General features: G+C 41.6%; 1 protein-coding gene across 1 annotated transcript in view; it reads right to left on the bottom strand.

The window, feature by feature from the left end:
- The window catches only part of MTHFD1L (methylenetetrahydrofolate dehydrogenase (NADP+ dependent) 1 like), a 623,332-nt gene that overhangs the window by 255,953 nt on the left and 346,173 nt on the right, over positions 1 to 21,206 (bottom strand). Inside the window, exon 22 of the mRNA XM_029596548.1 lies at positions 6,056 to 6,097. Within this exon, the coding sequence (XP_029452408.1) occupies positions 6,056 to 6,097 (42 nt within the window). The remainder of the gene's footprint in view (positions 1 to 6,055; positions 6,098 to 21,206) is intronic.

Here is a 21,206-nt window from a genome sequence, read left to right as displayed (position 1 = left end):
ACATTGGTTACCCTCCAGTCTTCAGGCACAGTGGACGATCCCAACTATAGGTTACAAATTATCAGCAACAGATCTGCATTTCAATTTTTGAGTTCTTTTAGAACTCTGGGGTATATACCATCTGATCTGAGCAATTTGCTATTCTTTAGTTTGCTGATCTGCCTTATTACATCTTCCAGTTTCACAGTGATTTCTATCAGTTCTGAATCATCACCACTGAAAACAGTTTCCTGCACAGGTATTTCCCCAACATCCTCTGCAGTAACATTGCAGCAAAGAATTAATTCAGTTTTTCCGCGATGGACTTATCTTCCCTAAGTGCCCCTATAACCCCTCAATTATCTAATGGTCCACCCAACTGACTTATAGGCTTCCTACTTCAGATATATTTTAAAATGTTTTTTCTATGTGGTTTTGCCCCTGTGGCCAGATTCTTTTCAAATTCTCTTTTAGCCCTCTCTATCAATGTTTAACATCTAACTTGTCAATGCTTATGCTTTTTCCTAATTCCAATTTTTTAAAGAAGTTCTTTTGGCTAAAATAGCCTCTTTCACCTCATCTTTTAACCATGCCTCAAAATATTACCTTTTAACTATTTATTCTAAGGTACGGCAGCGCAGTCCACATTCAACTATTTCTTGGCTGCTTGGCTAATCCATCAAGGTTATCCCCTACAATGTCTACTTTCCCAATTGTCTACACCCTTACGCCCTATGGCGTCAGTACATAGCCTAGGGGGTCCAACTTAATCAAAACTTCAAGATGGAATCCTATATCTGAAAGCTGGAAAGACCTCCTTCCTGTATCTGTACCAGATCTGTAGCACAACCTCACTCTCATAACAAATTCATTGATTGTCAATCAACTTGACTACTGCAATTCTCTATTCAATGGGATTTCACAATGCAATCTGAAATGCCAACTATTACAGAATACACTGCTAGAATTTGGTAGTGGCCAAAGCAACCGACCACATAAGACCAAGCCTATGTTGGTTGCATTGGCTTTACATTGAAAGAAGGATAAATGTAGAAACCGTTTGCTATATCTTCAAGTGTGTGAAAAAACAGGCCATATGGTATCTTTCCCAACTTCTTTTCTCCTCTTCTCCCACAAGAGAACTCCGATCCTTCCAAAAGGCTCTTCTTTCCTCATCTCCTCTGCCAGACTGATTTGTACAAGACTTTATGCAATCACCAGCTATGCACCAAAAATCTGGAACAAGGTACCACTTCCTATATGCCCTTGAGTTGCTATATCTCACTTTCCGGGAAAAAGCTAGGAGATGGTTGTTCAGTCAAGCCTTCCCCTATATTTCTCAGCAAAGATCATCAACCTTAAGGAGTTAACCACCCAAACTGTTTAAACAGCTCTTGTTGATTTGGGGGGCGGGAGAATATGAGAAAAAGTAATTCTTGCAACACCACTACAAATCTGACTTGATTCCTACTTGATTAATATTATTGTAACTGCTTGATTTAAATTTGTTTGTAGTCCACCTTGACGCCATTCTTGGGGAAAAAAGAGTAGACTATCAAATATTTAGGAATAACTAAAATAAACACCAAATGTGTTCCAAATAATGCTGGATAACTTTAACCCAGATCTGATATGTTGTTAAATATTTTTACATAGTTCAGTTAATGTATCCACTCTCAGGTAATACAAATTTTACATGCTTAGGGCCGAATTTTAAAAGCTCTGCGAGCTTCAATTCAGTGGATTAGCGTGCATAGAGTGGATTACGCGTGCCAGGCCTATTTTATAAAGGCCCGGCAACGTGCGTAAAGTCCCGGGATGTGTCTAAGTCCCGGGGCTTTAAAAAAGGGGCGGGTCCATAGGCCTCTGGCACAGCGGCCATTTGCCAATGTGTTGGAGGATCGCATGCCGGCAGGCTGCCGGTGCGCGCAACTTGCGCCTGCCCGGAGCAGGCGCAAAGGTAAGTTAAAAGAACTGGGGGGGGGGGTTAGGATAGGGCTAAGGGGCAGGAAGGTTAGTTTAGGGGGGAGAGAATGGGGGAAGGCTGCGGGTGTTGGCGCGCGCAAGATGCACTAGTGTGCACCCCCGTGTGCGTGCCGACCCCTGATTTTATAACATGTGCGTGCTTGCACACACATGTTATAAAATCGGGTGTACATGTGTGCTCGCCAGGTAGCGCGCGCACATTTACGCCAGCGCGTATGTATTAAAATTTACCCCTTAATGTTAAGGGTCTTACTTGAGTTATCTTCCTCAAGTGGCTTCCTTGGCAAAAACATGCTGTAGAATTTCCACTGTGTCCTTATTCCCAACAAATATTAACCACTTTATTTACAATGATAATGTACAACAGATGTAATTTATGGCATTCCTGATTGGATGCCATGGGATGAATACATTAATATATCCACAGATATTAAGAATTTGAGACTCCTGCCATCTGTTAAATCAGAGATTGCAGGAATCTCAAAGAAAGGCTTCTGCTGTACATCGGCAGTGGTCTTATTTTGAGCAGGAAGATTTAAAAAATGGTTTTGAAAACTTTAGCTGGCTATTTTTTTACCGCATGGTCTTCCTTGGGTTTCTTTAGGAAAAATGAGGTTGATCCAAAATAGCGTTAACAGGGTAGAGGTGGGTGCTTGTTTGTCTCAACATGTCTTTCTTATACTTAGGGATCTCAATTGGTTACCAATCAATATATCATTTTCAATTTAGAATACTGACACTTGTGTTTTAAGCTTTGAGAGAGCTTCGTCCCCTTTACCTGCCCTCTAGAATTGATTTGTATGCCCCTATGAGTGCCTACAATATGATGCCTGCATATGATTCCCTGCAGGGAATGCCTCTTTATAATCCAACGAAAAGTCCACATGCTGTTAAAGTTGGCCTGCGTTTTTAGCTGTTCAGAGGAAGATAGCTTAATTGTTTTGAAAATTGTCCTCATTATTTTGCAATCTAAATCTTTGATTACAGTGAACAAATTGTTAACTGTAGTTTTGCAAAACATTAAAAGAACTGTCATTATTTCTGGAATTAGCTTGTAAGTTCAAGTTTTGTTGCTATTTTACCCTGCCTATGAGGGCACAAATGTACTTCATTTTATTTATTTATTTGTCAAGTTTTCTATGCCGTCGTTCAGACGTGCCATCACAACGCTTTACATTATTTTCGTGAAAACATCCAATAATAAAGCATACAGAGAAATAAGAAAATCAATTGCCCTCTGCAAGTTATTCTAGATTAAAATGTCTATGACCAAGCTTTACCTAAAAGGACATTGCTTACATATTGCGGGAGTTATGAAATACTTTATGTCTTTGATTATATCAAGAGCATTTGCTCATGGCCCTCAAGTCTGCCTCTCTTAGATATTATTATTAATAATTATATAAGATTATGGGGGAACATTCAAAGGGTCTTCTGTATACAAAACAGTGCTTTATAAATTTTCTCACTACATATGTGGGTAAGCTTAAGCTCATATGTCAAGCTCGTGTATAAGTGTATCTGGACTGAGCAGATGTTCTCCTGGGGCAGAATTGGGAAGGGGACTGAATCATCAATACCCGTAACATCATTTAACAGAGCACACACAGGATTTGTCCCACAGTTATATTCAACTTTATCCCCCATTGTTCTAGCAAGATATACTAATATTTTTTATATAATTTAATTGAATTAACTTCCTAACTTGTTCCCTTAGTTATTTCTATTATGCTAAAAACTAAAAATTCTCCTTCTTCTCTTTTCCTCTATCCCTAATGTTAACTCATTATTTGTAAAGCACGGCCGCTAATCGCTTGTTTATTTAGCAGTGCTGCGAAATTTTTGATTGTGAACCAATGTGATGTTTCTAAACAAATGTCGGTATATAAAAACTTCAAATAAATAAATAAATACATTTATGTGTGTACTTTTACAAAATTCAGAAGTATGCACACGCGTGGGCACCAAATAGAAGGTGTAACTGTGTGCAGGGTATTTTTGATGGGTTAATTTTCAAAGCAGACTTATGCGTTTAAGTCTGCTTTGAACACTGGCGTAACATACATGTGTTTTTGCCAACTTCCTTATGTGAGCTGTTTGAAACTAAGCTGACCTATGAAGTAGTCTCCATTCTTTAAAGGTCAATTTTCAAAGGGGATTTTTACACAGGTGAAAAACTTGCCCCCCTGTCAGTATGCATAATCAGTGTGTGCATGTTTGCATTCACGAAAAATGGGGTGGGATTATATCCCCACCTCAGTCACCCTGTACAAAGTTCTTTCTGGCCCTGGAGTTGCTGAACATGAACAGCGATCCTGTCAGCTTCCAGCACTACATTGACAGCAATGCTGGAAGTGTCAGAGCAACGCTGAAAGCAGACAGGATCGCTACAGGAACTGTACAGTGACCCTGGGGCTAGAAAGGCCTTTCTTAAAGGTACTGGATGAGTGGGAAGGAGAGAAAAGGAGGGTGCATTGCAGAGATTTGTCTAACAGGGTAAGGGACAGGAGAGAGATGGTAGACCAGCGAACTGATTTCAGATTGTTTTTTATTTTAATGGAATTCTTGGAAGAATTTGGGGGCTCAACCCAGCAGGACCTATTTGTATGACACTGGGAGGGGGTGGGGTTCTGTGATTCAGGTTGCTAGGCCCATTCAGAACTTTTTTTTTTTTTAAACTAATTTTGCATTAAAAATTGCAGAAAGATGCCAAGTTTAACTTTGTATCATGCAGAGATTGTGTCAGATTCTGTTCACTTATAGATTTATGGAAATATACAATTTGATCAGGGGTGCCTAAAACCTTTGCACACAACTGTATTTTCAGGTGTCCTGGGTGTGGGTTATTTGCATACCTGGTGTATCTGCGTGTATACCTACTTTAATACTTTTACAGTTGTATGGAATACAGGAAGTGCACTTTATATTGTGGCCATGCCTCTGTTACAAAAAAAAAATCTACTTTTAGTACACTCTTCTGCTGTTTATGCCACGGTCATACATCAGGGTGATGGACCGGATAAGATTCAAATAAGGGTTGGCAGAGCAGTGCCTCAATTTATTTAAAATCATGATGCAAGTGGCTAAATAAGAAAAGCATTAAAAATAAATGGAATACTTGGACCTCAATAGTGAAATATAAATCAGAACAAAAAAATGGGGGGATCTTTAATGACTTTTTTTAGAAGGGAATATTAGGGTAACAGAATTATTTAAAATGTTTGGAGGCCTGGCCCTCCCCTCATAAAAATGTATTTATTTATTTATTTCTGTCCACACTCAGTCTGTATCTGGGACTGCTCCCCCCCCCCCTCATCTCTCATGTCTCTCTCATCTTAGGCTTTAGGGAGATAAATCCCCTGAATTGTGCCAACTTTGCAGTCCCTCTTAGGCTCTAAAGCAATGGATCCTAGACCCACGTGGACTCTTAAGGATTTTGTGCTCACTCTCTCTCACCCTTCTAGGACCAAAGAGGGAATCTCCCCTCTTTCTGTCCTTCTGGGACCCAAGAAGGGGGGGGGGGGGATTCCTGGGCCACGGCTGACCACACGACAGAAGAGCTTGCATGGACCAAGGAAGCAACCATTCCTCTATGGCTTGAACTAAAAATACAACGAAGGAGCTAACTTCATGTTGGGCCTTGTTGGTCTCCCTGATGGAAGTGTTTCAGCAAATAAAATTTATTTATTTATTTATTTTAAGTTTTTCTATACCGGCATGCGCGATGAATATCGCATCATGCCGGTTTACAAATAACAAGAGGTGAAGGAACAAAATAATAATAAATAATAATAAACATTAACAGGTGCTGACAAAAGGTTGCAGTTACAATAAAACAGAGGCATTACACAACTTGGAGTAGTGAAAAGGAGCTAGGAATTAAACAGAGAGAACAAATTTGCCAATTAAAATAAAACAACATAAACAACACTTCTTGAAAGGTATATTTAGCCTATAAAAATTGTGCTTTACTTTAAACTTCTTCCTGTGTTCCTATTACAGAATGCTAAAATACCAGCAAATTCAACTATCCAAGACTTTCTACAACATGACTTTTGAGATGATGGCAATTTACAAGCAGGGCTCTTACCTCTTCAGTATATTCTTTTGAAAGGGGCGCACCAGCAGTCACCTGAAACCGTATTCAGAGGAATATAAACATCAGTAACAAATGACAGAGCTGATTAACAGTACACAGTCCCACTTCAACATCTGCTGGACTACATCCCCATCTTACTCTCTACTGCCCAATTCCTGCCCTTCCAGGACAGCATGGCTCTTGCCGTGCTTTAGGGACGGCAGCACCTGCCCATAGTGCGGGGCGGTATCAATCACCATTACAAGATAGAAAGAAAAAGATTATGCAAGGGATATCTTTTAAACCCATTAAACAGAAAATGAGCAGTAAGCTCTGTTAGGTAGATGATGATTTCCAGAGATTTTCCAACTTTGTTTCAGGCCAAGTTCCCCAAAGTGGATAAAGGCAGTTCCAAAACAATTACTAACTTCTAAAGGCCTCATTTGGGAATTCTCCAGTAGAGGGGGGAATAAAGTAAATTGTAAGAAATAATGTTATTAACTTAAATAGAAAACATACTTTGCCTAGAACCTCAGGAGACTTTTCTTTGACTTCCTAAGGGATTTGTCTTTTGTCATAAGTGATTTATGACAGCAACTAAACTTGCAGGATACTCTTATCACAATATAATCCAGCTACCCAAACAATAAAATTGTCAGTGAATTAGAAAGCAATTAAAGTGCTAATGAAATGTATGAATTTTAGATAATGCCTTTTTCGCAAGAAAACTGTCGGTATCCCCCACAAAGTAGTGCAGCAAAGCCAATTAGCATAAATAAGCCCAGGTCTGAGCAATGGGCCATTTCTGAGATGTGTTCAACCACACTGCACAAATAAGAGAGGCAACCTTGGTTAACAGTATCAGAAAAATGTATTTCTTGCAGAAAGCAAAAGGTTTGCTTACCTGTAACAGGTGTTCTCTATAGAAATCAGTACAAATCAGCCACAAAGATGGGATGATGTCATCTGCCTACACCAGTATAGACGTGCTATCTTAGAAAGAGAAGCATTTCTGAGCATTCATAGAAGTTCCCGTGCACTGGCCCTGTGCGATTCTCCTCAGTCTTTTAACTAGCTGAGCTTCAACTCTAACGGGAGGTGGGTGGGATTGTGTGGCTAATTTGTCCTGCTGTGAATGCAGAATATGTGTTACAGGTAAGCAACTTTGCTTTCCCCGTGCACAAGCAAGAGCAAATTCAGCCACCCCGAGCCAGTGATTTCAATGTAATATCAACTATGATGCCCAGATCTTTTTTCTGGCTGGTAACTCTTAAAATGGAACCTAACATCGTGTAGCTACAGCATGGGTTATTTTTCCCTCTATGCATTACCTTGCACTTGTCCACATAATATTTCATCTGCTATATGGACACCCAATCTTTCAGTCTCACAAGGTCTTCCTGCAATTTATCATGATCTGCTTGTGATTTAACTACTCTGAAAAATGTTGTATCATCTGCAAATTTGATTAACTCACTAGTCGTACCTCTTTCTAGATCATATATAAATATATTAAAAAGCACCAGTCCAAGTACAGATCCCTGAGGCACTCGGTTTACTTTTTAATTCTACTCCTTTTCCTGTCTTTTAACCAGTTTGCAATTCACAAAAGGACATCTCCTTCTATCCCATGACCTTTTTAGTTTTTTTAGAAGCCTCTTATGAACGACTTTGTCAAATGTCTTCTGAAAATCCAAATACACCACATGTACAGGTTCATCTTTGTCCACATGTTCATTCACTCCTTCAAAAAAATTTAGCAGATTTGAGAGGCAAGACTTCCCTTGGGTAAATCTATGCTGGCTGTGTCCCTTTAACTCAATAGGTGCAGAGCAGAACTAGGACATTTAACCGTACAAGTCACCATACAAAAAAGATATTCTGGTTCTGGTGTCATCTCAGTTAACAGTAAAACAAACTCTCTCTACTACCAGGCGCAATAGCCCTCCTTATGAAAAGACAGGAATTTACCACCAATGCATGTCCAATTGAGAAAACACATTAAGAGTGATAGAAATGCTTACATGCTAGTAAAATACCTCACCTCAATCACAAAGTACAGAAAGACCACAAATTACAAATGTGGAGGCAGAAACTGGAATGGAAACCCAAAAAAACCACTCTGCATGCAGTGCAAAACTGGAGAAACAGAAACAGAAATATAGCACCTAAGAGACTCCCAGGATCTGCAATAACGCACAAAATTACACTTGCATTATGGGACACACTCAAAGAGTAACAACCCTATCTATGAAAAGGCAACACTACAAATATTAAACCAGGCCCAAAACAATAATACACCTCCTATTAGGAAAGCATAACAAGCCAAGCTGCTATAGATCCCCACACAGAAATAACCATAAAGCTATACTAATAAATGTTTCAAAACAGCTGATGAACAGAATATCATCCAACAATTAAAAACTCATAAAGGTATTACAAATTCTCCATATACCAATACAACATTTCAAAATAGCAGACACATCACATAATACCCAATAATTAAAATGGCAGAAAATCAAGAAAAATAAAAGCAACCTTTACTTACCCTTTCCAGCAACTCTCCTACTCCTTTTCCTTGTAGGCCAATAGCACATGCCAGAAGCAGCAATGGCTGCTGAAGCTCTGTCCTCAGTCCTCTGCCTTAGGGCCCATGACCAGTCTCTTAAACACACACATACCAATTAGAATGGTCAGGGAGGTGACTGGGGTGAGAGAGAGACTGGACATGGGGGTCTCTCTCTCTCACCCTATGTCACCTCCCTGACCATACTCTCTCTCGCTCTCTTAAACACATGCTCTTGTTCGCTCTGTGACCCACATGCTTGCTTGCTCTTTTACACACATGCTTCTCAATCATACACATGTTCTCTCACTTAGACACATTCTGTTAATTACACTTGCACAAACACCCTCTCTTACTTACATACATGCTCTCAACCACACACATATGCTCTCTATCCCTCTGGCTTGTTTTCACTCACGGCCACACCCTCCTCCCCAGCACGAATGGCAGCTGCGGTAGCCTCTTTCTGTCCCCGTGGCCTGAGAACGAAGAATCTCAACAGCTGCGGGGGCTAACGCTGCTCTTTCTCCCGTTGCTGATCACCAGCTGAGCTTCATTTTGGTCCAGGCCTGTGCTGCTGTTTTATGCGGCATGCTTCTCTCTACTTCCTGCGCACCCCACTGCGCGTGACTTCCCAGGCCATGGGGATGGGAAGAAGAAAGGGCCATGCCACCAATGTTGCCAGCTTCCACTAACACTGCTGCTGTTCCTGCCCGGATAGAATGGCAGTGTCAGTAGAAGAATGTCTGCCATCTCGCTGCAATGGAGACGCAACCAGGGCAGTGGGATAGCGGGAAGCCACAACACACTTGTCAGTGCTTGGCGACATACTGGTGTGTCACGACACAGCAGCTGAGAATCACTGTACTAGACTGTAGTTTCCTGCATCACCCCTGGAAACCTTTTTAAAAACTGGCATTGTGTTGGCCACCTTCCAATCCTCAAGTACTGTTTGATTTTAATGATAGTTTACAGATTGCTATTAGTAGGTCTCAATTTCATTTTTCAGTTCTTTCAGCACTCTGGGATGTATACCGACTGGTCAAAATGAGTTGCTACTCTTTGGTTTGTCAACTAAACCCTATTAAATCTTCTAGGTTCACTGAGATTTGTTTCATTTCCTCTGAATCACCATCTTTAACTATGACTTCTGGCATGGGTATCTACCTGGGCATCATACAAATGAAGGTAAAATAGAGTCCACTGAAAATCAACACTATTCAATACAAGAAAAGGAACCACGTTCTAAATTAAAAAATAAGTAGAAGATATAAATCTGTCACCTTTGTGGCAAATTTTTATAATTATCTTGCATCTTCATAAAACTCTTAAAGGAATGTCTCCTTTTTATTTATATGTATGTTATTATTCCTTGGATAGGTAACACATGAATTTTGCAGCTTAATAAATCAATTGTAAATATCCCAAACACTCCATCATTGTGTTATGTGTATACACAGCAAAGTGTAATTATGGATACTGAACAATATGTTGCTGAGGTAAATCATCAGCTGAGCAATGACGAGTTACCTAGTGATCCTATGGCATCTATACAGGCAGAGATATATTTAATTTTCCAACAGGGCATTTGAGATAAGATCATTACTAAAAAGGAATATAGATTTTTGTATGAAATACATCCAAAAGTTCATAAATCTTTAAACAACCCTTCCAGTCGTCCAATTGTTTCTGGGATAAGTTCAGTTATAGAGCCGAAGATAATAAGAAATGTTAAAATCTGTATTTGTATGTGCTGTGTATTGGAAGCATTCACTCTGCTATTACACTGTAATACTGAAACTTACATGGTGGCGTATGTATTGCGGTGTAAAGTGGCAATTGAAGAAGGATGGTGGGAACTGTTTAGCTCCTGTGCTACTGAGACCCAGTAGTGGGTTTGCTGTGACATAAGTTGCATGGTAGCGTAAGTGCCCTTTTACCCCTTGATCAACTAATGGTCCAACTGATTTCCCTCACAGGCTTTTTGTTTCAAATGTACCTGAAAAAGTTTTTACTATCAGTTTTTGATTCCACAGGTTCACACAGTGGATTCATCAATTTTGAACAAATTAGTTGTAGGACCCATTGTGCTGGGAATAGAAATGGTATCTGCTTTACATCTTCCTCAGTAAAGACCGAAACAAAGACTTCATTTAATCTCTCTGCTATGGCCTTATCCGTCATTGATGTCCTTTTTATCCATTGATCATCTAATAGTCCAACTGACTCCCTTGGACGCCTTTTTCCTTTGAATGTACCCTAAAAATCTTTTATTATGAGATTTTGTTTCCATAGGTTCAAATGGCGGATTCATCAATTTTGAATGAACTAGTTTTAGGTCCATTATCCTGGCGGATCCTTTATTGGAAGGTAAAGATAACAGAGGTCTTTAATAAATCGATAACTGAGACTCCAGAAGGCCTTTGGAAAAATGGTAATATGCTACAATAACAGATGAACTCTGACGAAGTTGGATTTTAATCCGAATTTGGAGAGATGAAGAAGGTATAGTAACAGCATGGAGGTTTTGCTTGGAAAAGGGTCTTACTTAATATTTATACCAAATAGAACATGTTTTCCATTTAAAGTTTCAGTAACATCTTGTAGATTCTCTTCTTGCTGTCAGTAATACTGCTTTTACCTCTGAGGAAAAAGGCATGACTTAACAGTCTGTTCTCAACATCCAAACCAAAATCGTCCACCTTTCATCTATCCCTCACTCTGATTGCAGTCCCTCTACACACCTATTATCATCGATATTTCTATTCCAATCGAATCTAAATCTTGGAATTATAATTGAGTCTGTCCATGACTAATTTATTTATTTATTTATTTAAGTTTTTTTTATATACCAACATTCAAGACGGTAGTCCCATCATGCTGGTTCACAAGAAACAGGGGTGCAATTATAACAAACTTTACAATTTGAACAATAGTGCAGAAAAGCAGTTCACAATATAACAAGGAAATCAATAACTTGGAGTGAGAAGGAAAATGAAGATCAGATAATTATATATATGTATAAATAACATTGTAAGAGGTGGCTATTAACGCTATTACTAACGGAGCGTGTTGATTGATGAGGAGTTACATAATGTTGGAGTTAGGAAAGGCCTGCGTGAATCATATCTAATCATATCTCTACCACTGTCAAAAATTCCTTCTTCAAACTACAGATGTTGAAACATCTCTGCCTTCTTCTGTTCACCAATGACCTTCAAACTGTACTACAATCACTCATTCTCTCTAGCCTAGACTACTGTATTGCTCTTTATCTTGGCCTCCATGATACCATCCTTCGTCCATTACAACTCATCGAAAACACTGCTGCACGCTTACTGACTGGAACTCCAAAATCAGAACATATTACACCAACTCTCTGCTTTCTACATTGGCTCCCATTCCGTTATAGAATTCAATATACAGTCCTCACTATCTTACACAACCTAATATATAATGATTCATCAGCCTGGCTTTGCACCTTTCTCCACATTTACCAACCAAGCAGACAACTAAGGTCCTTACATAAAAATCTATTAGAAAGTTTATCAATAAGGCTGGCATATTTAGGTTATCACCAGACAACGTGCCTTTTCAGTTGCAGGCCCTACACTCTGGAACTTGATTCCAGACTATCTAAGACAAATAACCTCTCACAAAGAATTCAAAGCAGTTTAAAGACCTATTTATTCTCAATTGCATTTGGTTCCCACAGTAAACCATAACAGGCTACCTCATAGTGCGTTTCTTTCACCTCCCTCTTCTTTTTCCTTATAGACAATGTTTAAGACCTTTTTTAATATGTGCTCTATTTGTACTATATTTGTTTTAATATTTATTATGAGTATTTTCTTGTAAACCATTTTGACGAACTTTTATGTTGTAAAAGCAGTATATAACCTTTTTAAAATAAATAAATCCATGCTATCAGTGCTAGAGAGTGAAAGTTGGGGTTAAGAAGTGACCAGTTGCATTGCATTAGAAAAGGTGGAAAAAATCCTAAGGCAAATTATTTATTTATTTGTTTAAGTATTTTTATATATCGGGGCACGTTTGGAACATCACCTCGGTTTACATATAACATAACACAGCTACAGGCTTTACAGAATTAGTTGAGCTATGGCCAGTTTTTGAAGCCAAAGAAAGCATACATGGTGTGACCAGGAGGCAACTATTAGATCATTTTCCCCCTTTCCTCTATGTAACCTGAAAATCATGTTGGCAATCAGCAGAACTGGAGGAAAAGCATATGTTAGATTTTCTGTCCATGAGATTTCAAAGGCATGTGATGCAATGGCATTTTGGGCAGGTCCCTTGGGGTGATACAGATGAAGTTTGTGATTGAAGGTATCTGAACTGAGGAGTTCCCCCATTGGTGGAAAAGTGATTGAAGAGTCTAGGGGTGAAGAAACAATTCATGATTTTGAAGGTAACAGCTCAATGAATGCTCCTCTGCATTGCCTAAGTCCATATTTTGGTCGCTTCTTGACACAGTTCTTCCCAGTTTGTTTATGCTGTACATTGGTTTACATTTGAATAGCTTTTCATTTATGAATAGCTTGAAAACTAGGAGAACTTTGAAAATGACCTTTGATTTCAAAATGTTTTATATGGAGAGTCTATTATTGTTTGGACCAAGTCCTTTCAGAAGAGACTGTGTTGAGATATGCTTCCCATGCATGATTGAAAGTATTCATGGTCAAGGGTTTCTGAAACTGTAGAGGATGGAAAAAGTGCCCCAATGGAAGTCTGGACAGCTGAGTCCACCATACCAGAGTGTGGAATTTGTAAGACAGCAGATGGATATGTTGAGGAGAATTGCACAGGGCCAATGGAATTTGTAAGACAGCAGATGGATATGTTGATTCGGTATTTTATATGCAATTGTGCTATTCTCATAGGCAGGCATGCAAAAGGTGTCATATGGGCTGCAGCTGTCATATGACCTAATAGTTCCATAATTTTTATGGCTGATACTGATCTCCAGTTGTGAAGTGAACAAAGTATTAGTTTGCTCATTCTTTTAAGAGGATGAAAGGCTTTCCTAGTTTGGGTATGTAATCGGGCTCCTATGAATTCTAAGTGATATGATGATGTCCAGGATAGGCCAAAGACTGACTGATTTATTGGGATTAAGGAAGTACTTTGAGTAAAATCCTTTGTCTCTCTCTATCATTGGGACTGATTCTATCAAGTGTACCAACAATAGAGAGGTTGGCTCCTGTTTGAGAATAGGTCTCGAAATGTAAGTGGTATCATTTGAGAATTATGTTGAGAACCCAATGAGCATAACTGATGAGGGACCATTGATGGTAAAAATATTGGAGCCTTTTCCCCATTGGAAGATATTTGTTACGCTTGGGCTCCGGTCAGGAGGCGTGAACACCACCCAGCAGGGTGGCTCCAGGTGGAGAGAGACAGGAAGCTAAAAACAGTGTCTGGTTCCAGGCTGGGTCAAGGCAGGCAGCAATAAGCAGTGTCTAGTTCAGGCTGGGTCAGAGGCAGGCGGCAAGGAGCAGAGTCTAAGTTCAGGCTGGGTCAGGGCAGGCGGCAATGAGCAGAGTCTAAGTTCAGGCTGGGTCAGGGCACAGTAAGCAGGGCAAGGCAGGTCAGAAGGCCCGTAGGCCACACACACACAGAAGGCCCGTAGGCCACACACCATAAGCGGGGCAAGGCAGGTCAGAAGGCCCGTAGGCCACACACACACAGAAGGCCCGTAGGCCACACACCATAAGCGGGGCAAGGCAGGTCAGAAGGCCCGTAGGCTCCACACACACAGACAGAAGGCCCGTAGGCCACACACCATAAGCAGAGCAGGGCAGGTCAGAAGGCCCGTAGGCCAGGTGAGAACAACGAGGAAGGAGGCCCGAAGGCCGCGCAAGGCAAGGCAAGGAAAGGCCCGAAGGCCGCGCAGGGCAAGGCAAGGAAAGGCCCGAAGGCCGCGCAAGGCTAGAGCAAGGAGCCCAGGTGAGCTCGATGCCGAAGCACCGAGGCAACTGGCAGGCAGGGTTATAAGGACACACCCAGAGCACAGAGTGGACAGATAAGATGGACTGGGCCTGTCCGGAAAGCCAGCACTAGAGGGACCCCTGGTGGTGAGGCGGTTGCACTGCAGCCAAAACTGTAACAATATTTAGTTGAAACAGCTGCTTTATAGTCATAAATTTGTTCAATTCTGAGGTAGTTGTGCATACATTTTGGTTGAGCACTTTCGCTATTATGCTGCTGCAGTGGTTGAAGGTTTTGAAAATACTGTCTTCGATATTTAAGAAATGTATAGCCCGCCTATCTATCATGCTAAGCACATAACAAATAAAAATTCATAAAAACTTAGATAATACCAAAAATTCAATGTAAAACTTTGCTCTACTAATTATATTAAGCTTAACAAATAAAGAAAAGAATATCTGAGTCAATAGGGACCTTTGCCTTGGACTAACTTCATCAAAGATAGCAGAAGTTGCTTACCTGTAACAGGTGTTATCACAGGACAACAGGATGTTAGTCCTCACATATGGGTGACATCACAGGATGGAGCCCAATCATGGAACACTTTTGTCAAAGTTTCCAGAACTTTGACTGGCACCCACTGGCCATGCCCAGCATGGCACCAAACCTGCAGCCAGCAGGGGTCCCCCTTCAGTCTTGTTTAAAGCTACAGAAAGTGCCAAAAAATAAAATAAGAAAATGTAATGAACTCAACACGCGGGGTGGCGAGCGGATTTCGTGAGGACTAACATCCTGCTGTCCTGTGAGAACACCTGTTACAGGTAAGCAACTTCTGCTTTCTCACAGGACAAGCAGGATGGCAGTCCTCACATATGGACATCCTCAGCTCGAGCTGAGGATGTCCGAGAAATGCACCAAATGTACCCAAGATGTGCAATAGGCACAAGGACTGGTGTAGAATTTGACGTACCAACACCCTTCCACCTGAACCCTAACGGGCAGGTGGAAGGGTGTTGGTACGTCAAGTTGCAAAAAGGTTGCACAAGACAGACTGGCCGAAGATCTAATCTTGTCTTCCAGCCTTGTCTAAGCAATAATGGGCTGTAAAGGTATGGAGAGAACTCCAGGTAGCAGCCCTGCAAATGTCAGGAAGCGGAACCGAGTGTAGGTGCACTACTGAAGTCGCCATGGCCCTGACAGAGTGTGCTTTAACACGGCCTTGAAGTGGAATGCCTGCTTGCTGATAGCAAAAGGATATGCAGTCCACTAACCAGGAGAAGAGAGTCTCCTTACCCACAGGCTGTCCCAATTTGGTGGAATGGAAAGAAACAAACAATTGAGTACTTTTCCTGTGGGCAGCTGTACGGTCTAGATAGAATGCTAGAGCCCGTTTACAGTCAAGGGTATGCAGAGCCTGTTCTCCTGGATTAGAATGGGGTCTGGGAAAGAAGGTTGGTAGTATAATCGATTGATTAATGTGAAACTCCGATACTACCTTAGGCAAAAACTTAGGGTGAGTGCGGAGTACTACCTGGTCGTGCAGAAGTTTAGTGTAAGGCGGATAGGTAACTAGGGCCTGTAACTCACTAACTCTGCGAGCGGATGTGATTGCCAAAAGAAAAATCACTTTCCATGTGAGATATCTAAGATCACAGGACTGGAGAGGCTCAAATGGTGGTTTCATGAGCCGACCCAAAACCAGGTTGAGGTCCCAAGAAGGGCCGGAGGGCGCAGTGGAGATTTGAGGTGGAGCAAGCCCTTCAAAAAGCATGTCACAAGGGGTTGTACAGAAATGGGTACATCCCCAACACCTTTATGGAAGGCGGCTACTGCACTGACATGCAACCTGATGGAAGCAGTTTTTAGACCTGACTCTGATAAGTACCAGAGATAGTCTAGAAACTTCATGGTGGAACAGGTAAAAGTATCACGTGACAGTGAGGAACACCATGACATAAACCTGTTCCATTTGTAAAAATAAGATTTTCTCGTGGAAGGCTTCCGCGAAGCAATCAGGACATGGGAAACTGGCTCTGAAAGGTTGAGTGGCTGAAGAATTAGCCTTTCAACATCCAGGCAGTCAGGGACAAGGCCTGAAGATTGGGGTGTTGAAGGCACCCGTCGTTCTGGGTGATCAGAAGCTGGTCTTTCCCCAGGGGAATGTGCCTGTGAATGGAGAGGTCCTGAAGAATCGGAAACCAAACTCGGCGTGGCCAGTGAGGAGCTATGAGGATCATGGTTCCCTTGTCCTGACATAACTTCATGAGAGTCTTCAAGAGAAGTGGAACTGGAGGGAATGCATAAAGCAGACCGGTTGCCCACGTGAGAGAGAATGCATCTCTGGGCAGAGAGTGCTTGCTCCGAATTAGGGAGCAGTAATTTTCCACTTTGTGGTTCTGAGGGGACGCAAAGAGGTCTATTTGGGGATACCCCCATTGCTGGAAGAGAGAGGTCGCTACCGATGGATTGAGAGACCACTCGTGCGGTTGGAAGACACGACTCAGTTTGTCTGCCAAGACATTGTGCACTCCCGGCAAGTAGGTGGCCCTGAGGTGCATCGAGCGGGAGAGTGCTTCCGCCCAAATCTGCGCAGCTTCCTGACACAGAAGGAAGGAGCCTGTGCTGCCTTGCTTGTTGATGTACCACATGGCCACCTGGTTGTCCGTCTGAATCAGGGTTTTGTGGTTTGAAAGGAAATCCTGAAAAGCTCTGAGAGCATATCGGATTGCTCGAAGTTCCAGGAAATTTATCTGGTGCTTGGCTTCCTCTAGAGACCAAGATCCTTGCGTCTGTAGATTGTTTACATGAGCTCCCCAACCGCCTTGTTGATGGCCTCCTGAACCATCTGGTCCAGCTCTTCACGGAGACCTGGAGCAACCAGCCCCGGCTCCGGAAGGGAAGAAGGAGGCAGAGGTGTAGCCGGAGGGACCACTCTTAAGGGCGGAGTTGCGGCTCCCAATATCCATCCGGGTGAGGGTTGCCTCGGTCACCCGGTCTCAGAAAGGGTCGATGCCTTTCTGGACGGGGTTTCTTCGATCGTGGCTCGAACGATGGTGAGGTCGATGATTTTCCTTCATCGATGGTCCAAGGCTTTCGGTGTCAATGCCGATGCTTCCCTCTACGATCCCCTCGGTCCTGAGGGGGAGTAGAGGTAGTCGATGGCTGGGAGGTCATCGACACCGGACGGTGACTGGCCGGTGCCCGATGCTGGAGCGAAGTGGACGGCGCCGGTTCCGACGATGTCGAAGCAATAGACGGCGTCGAAGTTTGAGAATGGAAGAGAAGTTCCATTTTCTTTATTCTGGCTTTGCGACCTTTTGGTGTCATTAAGGCACATTTGGTGCAAGTCAGGACATCATGCTCACACCCGAGGCACATTACACAGACTTTATGAGGGTCTGTTATGGACATGGTGCGAGCGCAGTCAGGGGACCGACGGAACCCCGACGCCATAGCCTTTGAAAAATTGAGCTGCGGTGCGATCAATGGCCAGTAGGCCGAGAGGGCCAAACTTGACAGGAGTCAACCGGAATCGGGTAAAAAACTTACTGGAATACCGCGGAAGCAAAAATTCGAGAGGGGGACCCCTGTGGGGTATGAACGTTTGCAGTAATTCCATGAGGAAAATTCCTGTCAGGAATCTCTAAGAGCTCCTTAACCCGCGTGGCTACTGCTGCACGGAAAAAAGAAGACTGAAGGGGGGACCCCTGCTGGCTGCAGGTTTGGTGCCATGCTGGGCATGCCCAGTTGGTGCCAGTCAAAGTTCTGGAAACTTTGACAAAAGTTTTCTGTGATTGGGCTCCATCCTGTGATGTCACCCATATGTGAGGGCTGCCATCCTGCTTGTCCTGTGAGAATAGCAGTATCAGGGCCAAATGCTTGTACAAATAGCACCATCTAATTTTTTTCTTGAAAATTTTTAACAAAACCTCAGCTCTTAATTCTTGTGGGAGGATGTTCCACCATGCAATGCCAGCCACAGAAAATATTCTATTGCAAGACTTTATTGACTGAACTGTCTTTCATGAAGGAATGTCTAAAAGATTTTGTCTTGCAGACCTCAATAATCCAGTAGACTTATATGGCTTTAATATTATTCTTAGATAAGTAGGCAGACTGCTATTCAAAGCCTTATGGATCAACGACAAAATATTATCCTTACTGCCACTGGAAGCCAATGTAATCTAATCAAAACAGGCATAACATGTTCCCTTAAAGGAGTACCTGTCAAGATCTGAGCAGCTATATCTGAGCAGCAGAGGTTTTAGCATCAATGCAGGGAGCCCAAGATGCAGCACATTAAGATAATCTAAATCTGTCAAAATGAGAGCTTGAAGAACAGTACAGAGATCTCTAGAAAGAGAAGATTTCAATTTACATAAAATACGCAGCTTGAAAAATGAAGTTTTCAACATTGATCTTGTAGAAGCAAAGATAAAAGAGAGTCAAATACTCCCAAATTCTTGGTTTGATGAGTGATGGATATCTTACCATCATTCACCATAAAAAGGATGGAAAATGGACAAGATATTCATTCTCTTTTGTTCATGTTCAAGGCCAATCTAGTTGCAGTCATTCAGGAACTGACAGCAAGATGACATCCAATCATGTTTGTCAGTCTACAGCTGACTAAATAAGTAACTGGAACAAAAAACTGGATATCATTGGCGTAAAGCCGATAACTGACTCCTAGTTCAGACAGCAAGCAACAAATAGGGCAAAAATGTACAATATATTGAAAAGCACATCTGACAAGGCTGTGCGGAACCACAGCTTCTAAAGCAAATAGACAACACCTTACCATCAAAGAAAACCTGCTAACTTTGGTTAGCTACTTTGAACTTCAACAAGGATAAGAGAGTTGATGCAATACCCCATTCAGCCAACCTCATTATTAAAATATTGTGGTTTAGAGAGTTGAATGCCACCGAAAGAGCTAGTAAAATCAAGAAGAACTTTCCTTCAGCATAAAACCCTCTGTGAAACACCTCCATACTAGAGACTAACAAGGTCACAGTATTGTGGGTGGGTCTAAAGTCAATCTGGTACTGATCAAGATATTCGTGCTTATCAAGAAAAGGTTGCAACTGCCACAGATCTATAGCTTCTATAATCTTAGACAGGAAAGGCAGTGGTGAAATTAGATGATAGCTGGATAAAACGGCAGGGTAAAGAGATGCTATCTTTAATACTGGCCAAATCGAGGTTTGCTTTAAAGCTGTTGGTAATTGGCCCTCGGTGAAAGAAGCATTAACCATACTAACAATGGAATTATTATTAAAAATATTAACAGAGCATTGATCCAGTGGACAAAACAAAGAATTAAAATTAGCAATAATCTGTATAATCTTTGACTGACCAGGTAAGAAACATTCCATTGGGCTTCTACATTATCGACAAAAGCAAACAGTGAGTACAAGGCGACCACATAATTTCACAAAATAAAGCTCTAATATAAGATGTAGTTTTCTGCCCCTCCTGATCTAGATGATTAGTTTCTCAATTTTCTCCTGAAAAAACTGGCAAAAGAATCACACATGAGCCATAATCATGACACAATACAGGAAATGGCGTCAATTTTTAAAAACAATTCTAAACCATTCAGAAGGATGTTTGAGCTGCGTAATAATCCTTTTTTGCCATATTCACTTGCTGTCTATATTGTTTTAGCTTCAACAAGTAAACTTGTAAATTTGCAGGTGACTTGTCTTTCCGCCACTGATGCTCAATCCGTTTTAGGCTTTCTGAGAATCTCATAATTCACTTAAGAACCAAGATCCCTTGTATAATTGCTGGTCAGCTACAGATTTTAAAGGGGCAACTTTATCTAGGGTTGAATTCACAATAGTGTGCCACTCTGTTACCTCAGCTGCAAATGGGGGACCAAAATCCCTAATCTTAATTCAAGGGTGGCCAATTCCAGTCCTCAAGAGCCACAACAGGCCACGTTTTCAGGATATCTACAATGAATATGCATGAGATGGATCTGCATACAATGGAGGCAATGCATGCAAATCTATCTCATGCATATTCATTGTGGACGTCCTGAAAACCAGGCCTGTTTATGGCTCTCAAGGACTGGAGTTAACCACACTTGTCTTAGTTGATAAGTGATTGCATAAAGAGTCAATATCAACGTGCCCTCTCTTCAGAGCACTGGAATAATTTAGCTCAAGAAGAACCTCTTAATGGGATGTTAAAATTTAACTTACTAAAGTGGTCAGACCATGGAACCTGAGTAAAAGAAACTAAGCCAATCACTCTTTAAAGTCAGATCCAAAGTGTGGCTATCCTGATGTGTGGTATTCCCAATTACCTGGGACCATCCCATTGTGGTTAGAAGATAGCAAAGGTGTCTCTTGTGCCAATTTATGAGACTTGTGCGTCGAAGGTGATCTGTCCTTGCTGATTAAGAATGGGTGGAAGAAGAGGATTCACTATTTCAGTGTATTGGTGACTCTGACCTCTTTCTTGAAAGGTACTTGTCTATCTGAAGACAAGACTCTTTTTCTGCTGGAAGGAGAGGTCTCATACTTCAGTTTAAATTCCTGGGGACATGCATCCACATGCACTGTAATTACTGACATCATATGAAGAGCTAAGGCAGCAAACAGACTCGAAAATCAACGCTAGCCATTTTGTGGCTTT

The sequence above is a fragment of the Rhinatrema bivittatum genome, chromosome 3 (assembly GCF_901001135.1).
Source record: "Rhinatrema bivittatum chromosome 3, aRhiBiv1.1, whole genome shotgun sequence".
NCBI classification, from domain to species: Eukaryota; Metazoa; Chordata; class Amphibia; order Gymnophiona; family Rhinatrematidae; genus Rhinatrema; species Rhinatrema bivittatum.
This window is presented reverse-complemented; position numbering and strand designations above follow the sequence as displayed.